The following is a 6,000-nucleotide window of genomic DNA, read 5'->3' as shown; positions in this document are numbered from 1 at the left end:
GAATGTCCAACTCCATACCAGGGAGAAGCTGGGGCAGGGGAAATGACAGTATCTCGTGGTGAGTCTATTAGGAGCTCTGAAATCACAACTAAGAGCAGAAGGCTAACACCTTCTCAGAGTGGCGGTGAAAAGCGGTGAGATGAGTGAGCTAGGAGTGAGGTCTCTGTCACTGGAGTTCTTCCAGCAGTCTGTCAGAGAGGCTTGGAAAGGGATTCCTGATTCAGGGAGGATGCTGGACCAGGTGGCCTCGAGTTCTCTTTAGGCGGAGTAGGCTCTAAGATTCTACAGGTTTTTAAATGGAGATGGGGTGGATAGGGTGCCAGGCCTGGAGTTAGGAAGATCTGAGTTCAAATCTGGACTAAAACACTAAGTTGTGTGCACCTCGCAAATCACTTAACCTCTGCCTGCCTCAGTTTCTTCAGCTGTACAATGGAGATAATACGAGCATCTACATCCCGAGGTTGTCGTGAGGATAAAATGAGATGTTTGTCAAGGGTACCTGGCATAGAGTAGGCACTTACTAGGGGCTTCCTTCTTTCCCTGATGTCTGATTGGGGCCATTTCTAATTTTTAAAAAGGTGAGGCATGGAGAGAGCGGTCCTAGGTCCTGGTCCCTGGTCCCCCACTCCTAGCTTTGCCTCAGCTGTGTGGCCCCACACAAATGACTTTACCTGCTGGGTCTCCGTTTCCTTATATGCAAAATGGGGGGATGGATTTACTGACTTCTGAGAGCAATGCTAGCTGGAAGTCACGTTTCTAAGGTAGGTGGGTTACCCCTGCCCTATTCCTCAGAACAGCCCGGGAGGCCCCACTCCCAGGATGGGGCTGTGGAAGCATGTAGAGAGAAGTGTTTAGAATCCAGATCTCCCAACTTTCAGCCTGGGAGCTCCCTTTGCCCAGGCTGGGGTTGCTACCCTACCTTCCTGTTTGCTTGTGGGCTTTGAGTGATGGGGTGGGACAAGGGTAGAGAAGGGAAAGCCTGTGCCTACTGGTAGCTAGAAACGAGGCCAGATCTGGCCTTGGAGACACTGGCTGTGTAACTCTGGGCAGTTAACTTATCTGGCCTCAGTTTCCTTATCTGTAAAATGGGGATAATAACAGTACTTCCTTCCCAGGGCTGTTTAGAGAAAATGTATAAAGTGCTTTTCAACCCTCCGGTTATGAAAGAATTCAGCATGTGCCAAGATGAAGCTTTCCACCTGAACTTTCCGGTTGTTCTTATTCCAATTCAATTAATTGTTATTCAGCACATTATTCAGTTACGAGCAAGGCCCTGTTCATGGGCCATTCACAGGATCAGCGCTGGAAGGGCACAGATAGCACAAGTAGGTATACATTGGAAAGCCAGAATGGGCCGGGTGAAAGTGAGGATGTACCCGAGATTCACACTCAAGACAAGCTCTCCCCCCAACTCCTAGCCAGCCAGCCCCTTGGCCCATGCAAGCCTCCTAGCCAGGCCAGTGTGAGTACAAAAGGCTTTCTTTATTGGTTCTGAGTACAGAGCAGGTACTGATCCAGGGTCAGCAGTTTAAATATGGGGTAAGCAGATGGGGGTGAGGGGCCGGACAGGCCAGTCATTTCACTTTGGGCTGGGAATCCTTGCTATGGGGCCTGGGCCCCATGCTTTGCCCAGAAGGTTAGTGAGGAGGGGGCGATGGGACCAGCCTCGGTTAGAGCCCTGGCAGGCCTAAGGGGCACCCCACACCTGGGCAGGAAATTGAAGGCACAGGGCACGAAGTCAGGGCAGCCTGGGGTGTGCTGGGGCTGGGACATGGCCACCAAGGCGGGAGGGGAAGCGGTCAGTGCCCTTCCTCCCCACCATTCCAGTACCCTTTGGGCCTGGGCCTGGCCCCTTGGGCAGGGGGGAGGCAGCAGCCTGGGCCTCACTTTTTCACCTTGGAGTCATAAGTTCCTGCGTGCTTGTAGGCGCTGACATAGCCGCTGTCATCCAGAATATCCTGCCGCCCCGCGATGCCCTTTCCTTTGCCGCTTTCGTCAAAGCGTTCCTTGTGGGAGCCCGTGTACTTGCTGGTATCAGTCAGCCGGTCCACAGCCCCTCCTGTTTTGGCTTTCTACCCAGAGTCAAACATGAGGTGTTGAGTGCAGGAGAGGGGGAAGGGGAGCACCCACAAGCCCTGGCCAAGTTTTCCCCATCTCCCCCTCCCCGCCATGAGAGGTTCCCCTAATGCTTGGGGGCTAGGAGGGGGCAGGCCTGGGACAGACTCTGCCAGCCCAGAGGCCATCCAAGATGCCTCTCGGGACACTCACAGTGACACCCACGTTGGCCGGCTCCTTGCCTGCCACCAGCTTGCAGATGGCATCAAATGCCTCCTCCTTATTCTTGCCCTTAAACCTCTTTGCAGACAGTTCCTCCAGGGCCTTCTTAAACTCCTCGTAATTGATGACTCGGGCAGTCTTCCCCCTAATACAGACACAGGGGCACCATAGATCCCTTCCTTCCTCCTCCTCCTCCATTGTTAGACAGCTTTCTCTTGATGCCCTCTCATGCTCATGACAAGATCTAAGCAATCCCAGAACTAGGGGATTAAACAAAGTCCGACCTGCACCTGACTATAACACACTTCTCCCTGCTCCCCAGTGGCTGTCTAGCCTTGGCCTAAACACGAAGGGCAGGAGCACACCGCCCCCACCCCAGCCCACTCCCATCAGTCCCATGGTTTTCCCTTGCAACAACAAACCTAAACCTTGCCTCTACTTCCCCTTTCCAGGGCCTTTCCTAATCTCCCCAGCTGCTAGAAGGGAAGCCTTCGCAGGTACCCCCCACCTCACCCCTGCTACTCTGAAAATATCATGTATATACCAAGTTGTTTGCATGTGGTCTCCCCCATTAGACCATGAGTTTTTTGAGGGCAGACTGCCTTTTTTTTTTAACCTTTCTTTGTACCCCCAAGGCTGGGTATAGTCAGCCTATCATGAGTGCTTTAGGACAATAATAATGCATAATAACGCTTTAAATACTTGAAGACAACTATCTTATTCTCCCTAAATATTTTCCTCTTTGGGTCAAAACATCCCCATTTCCCTCAAGCAATGACCTCGACAGGCCCTTCTTCAATTGTCCTGGATGGTCTTGTCAAATTTGTCTTTGTCAATTTTTGTTGTTCAGTCCTGTCTGACTCTTTGTGAAGTTTTTTTGGCAGATACTGGAGTGTTTTGCCATTTCCTTCTCCAGTTCATTTTACAGAGGAGGAAACGGAGGCCATCAGGATTAAGTGACTTGCCCAAGGTCACACAGCCTAGCAAGTGTCTGAGAGGCCAGAATGGAACTTAGGAAGATGAGGCTTCCTGACTCCAGGCCTGGCACTCTGATGTGCCACCTAACTGCCCCCCTAATTTGTCAATATTCTTCCTAAATTGTAGTAGCCTGAATTCCTACTTCTTCCAATGTGTTCTAAGTGGAGCAGCTCTCAGCAGGACTACTACCATCTCCTCATTTGGAGTACTTTAGCTTTGATGTTAGCAACATATTGAGTTTGACTCATACGAAGCTTGGGGTCCACTAAAACCCCCAGATCCTTTTTTCCCCACAGGAACTGTTGTGGAGCCATTCTCCATTCTGTATTTCTGTATTTCACTGTGTGACTGCTGACGGACTAGGCAGGAGGGAAGAAGGAATCCCACCCCGCCTCCCTGTACCAGATGCCCCCAGGCTCACTTGACTTTGGAGAACACGATGTCAACATCGGTTCCTGTGACATTCTTGCCATCAGCAACCTTGCAGTCCTTACAGAGTTTGGCCCAGTTCTTGCCATTCATCTCCTGCCCTGTGGCCTTGGTGTCTCCATGGATGGCAAACTTTCGGAAGCTCTCCTCCAAGCCTTCCACGTCTGGGTGCTCCGCCATGCTGACCTGCTGCAAATCACACACACGGTCAACCTGGGGCCCCTTCCCAGTGTGCCATCCTGGGGACAACGTGCCCACCCCCATGCATCCTGGAAAGCTAACAGGCCCTGGCAGGCAAGAAGTTGTCTGGGGGCAGGTGAGCACTGAAGCTTGGGCAGTATGGAGTGTGGGAAAGAGCCTGGCAACTGCACTCACTGTATGGGAGTCTGCATCCTGGCAGGCACAGCTACACTTAGGACCTTGTGTCCCTGGCTAAGGCTTTCCATTTCTCTGGGCCTCCTTGTTCTCATCTGTAAAATAACTGGACTAGATACTGCTGAGCTCCCATCTGGCTCCAGATTCATGATCCTATAAATGTCAGGCTTGGAAGGGGCCTTAGAACATGGAATGCCAGCAGTGGGAGGGATCTTAGAATACAGAATGCCAGGTCTGGGAAGGGCCTTGGAACACAGAATGCCAGAGGTAGGAGGGACCTTAGAACACAGAATGCCAGGCCTGTGAGGGACCTTGGACCACAGAATGCCAGGTCTGGAGGGACCTTAGAACACAGAATGTCAGGTCTGGGAGGGGCCTTGAAACACAGAATACCAGGCCTGGGAAGGGCTTGGGACCACAGAATGCCAGTTCTGGGAGGGGCCTTAGAACACAGAATGCTAGGCCTGGCAAGGGCCTTGGACTATAGAATGCCAGGTCTGGGAGTGGCCTTAGAACACAGAATGCCAGGCCTGGGAAGGGCCTTGGACCACAGAATGCCAATTCTGGGAGGGGCCTTAGAACACAGAGTGGAAGGCCTGGGAGAGGTGATGGAACACAGAATGCCAGAGGTAAGAGGGATCTTAGAACACAGAATGCCAGGCCTGGGACGGGCTTGGGACCACAAAGTGCCAGGTCTGGGAGGGGTCTTAGAACACAGAGTGGCAGGCACAGGTGGGACTTTAGAACACAGAAGGCCAGGCCTGGGCAGGAGGTGCTTTAGAGATGGTCTGGTACAATTCCCCCCTCATTCACAGATAACACTGAAGATGCTAATGGCAATATGAGTGCCCAACATGGTTAGCAGCCAGCACTTAAGTCATTGCAGGTGCCCAGCCCCAGGGCCTACTGAGACTTATGTCCACTCTGAAAGCTGGCTCCGCTGCCCTGCCTCTCACCTACGCCAGGTCCTGCCGGCTCCTCTCCCCATCTCCCTGGGGAATGTGGATCATCTTCCGAAGGTCTCCTGTGGGTTGGTATCACTGGAAGTGACAGTAACTGTGCCAGACTCCCTGCTGCTTCTCAGATGCAGCCTCCTCAGTCTGGCACTTATCTGACTCTAGGCTGCTTTTCCAGACTCCTTTCTCCTTTACACAATCAGCATCACAGCCAGACTGGCCTCCTGGCTATTCTCTGATCTCAAGATTTCCCTTCCTGCCTTCATGCTTTTACTGAAGCTGTGCCCCATGCCTGGAATACATTGTCTCCTGAACTTTGACTCTAAATCAGGGGTATTAATCTACGGTCTGTGGACTTTTTTTTAATATTTTGACAGTTATGTTTTATTTCATGCCTTTAAAAATCAGAATCTGAGAAGGGGGCTGGGCCATGGCCAGCCATCTTGACTTTTGTCTTGCCACTGGACTCCTCCAATGATTCTGGGGGAGACAGTGAGGCAGATGACTTTGCACAGCTCTGCCTCACTCAGATCCAATTCACAGGAAACTTGGGCTGTCACCCTCCTGACGTCATTGGTCCTCTTTGAGAATGAAGGCCGAACAACAACAATCTGAGAAGGTGACTACAGGTTTCAGCAGAATGATAGTTAAAGGGGTCCCTGTCAGAAAAAAAGTTAATAACCCTAGATCTCCCACAATGATTTGTTACAACAGTTTTGGGTTTTTTTGTCTTCTCCTCCCCCATGGGGAGAAAAGTGGGAGGGGGGAAAACCAAATGCTTGATAATTTTAAAAAGGTTTCAATTATTTTTAACTAAAAAAAATTAAGTTAAAAAAAAGAACAATTGCTCTAAATTTTTATCTTCATTTGAGGCTTAGCTTAGGGCCTTCTAATGGTTAGGGCCCTCATCCTATTCAAATTCCCGTACGTATTTATGGATATGTTGTCTTCTTCCCAGGAGAGTAAACTCCTTAAAGGTAGGGAC

General features: G+C 51.0%; 1 protein-coding gene across 7 annotated transcripts in view; it reads right to left on the bottom strand.

The window, feature by feature from the left end:
• Window positions 1-1,461: 1,461 nt before the first annotated feature.
• TPPP3 (tubulin polymerization promoting protein family member 3) overlaps window positions 1,462-6,000 on the bottom strand; it is a 134,146-nt gene continuing 129,607 nt past the window's right edge. For 4 of the 7 annotated variants that reach the window (XM_069085755.1, XM_069085748.1, XM_069085746.1 and 1 more), the window contains 3 exons: window positions 3,677-3,873; window positions 2,269-2,422; window positions 1,462-2,072 (listed from right to left, as the gene is read on the bottom strand). In XM_069085755.1, the coding sequence (XP_068941856.1) occupies window positions 1,884-2,072; window positions 2,269-2,422; window positions 3,677-3,864 (531 nt within the window). In that variant the 5' untranslated portion in view covers window positions 3,865-3,873 and the 3' untranslated portion in view covers window positions 1,462-1,883. Of the gene's footprint in view, window positions 2,073-2,268; window positions 2,423-3,676; window positions 3,874-6,000 lie in introns of those variants that run through there. The other 3 variants (XM_069085754.1, XM_069085752.1, XR_011167894.1) reach the window with 2 other exon arrangements.

Source organism: Petaurus breviceps, unplaced genomic scaffold (genome assembly GCF_028583685.1).
Source record: "Petaurus breviceps papuanus isolate PSGF00001 unplaced genomic scaffold, PetGlider_PUasm1.0 176, whole genome shotgun sequence".
NCBI classification, from domain to species: domain Eukaryota; kingdom Metazoa; phylum Chordata; class Mammalia; order Diprotodontia; family Petauridae; genus Petaurus; species Petaurus breviceps.
Note: the sequence above shows the minus strand (reverse complement) of the source record. Positions and strands in the feature narration are given on the sequence as shown.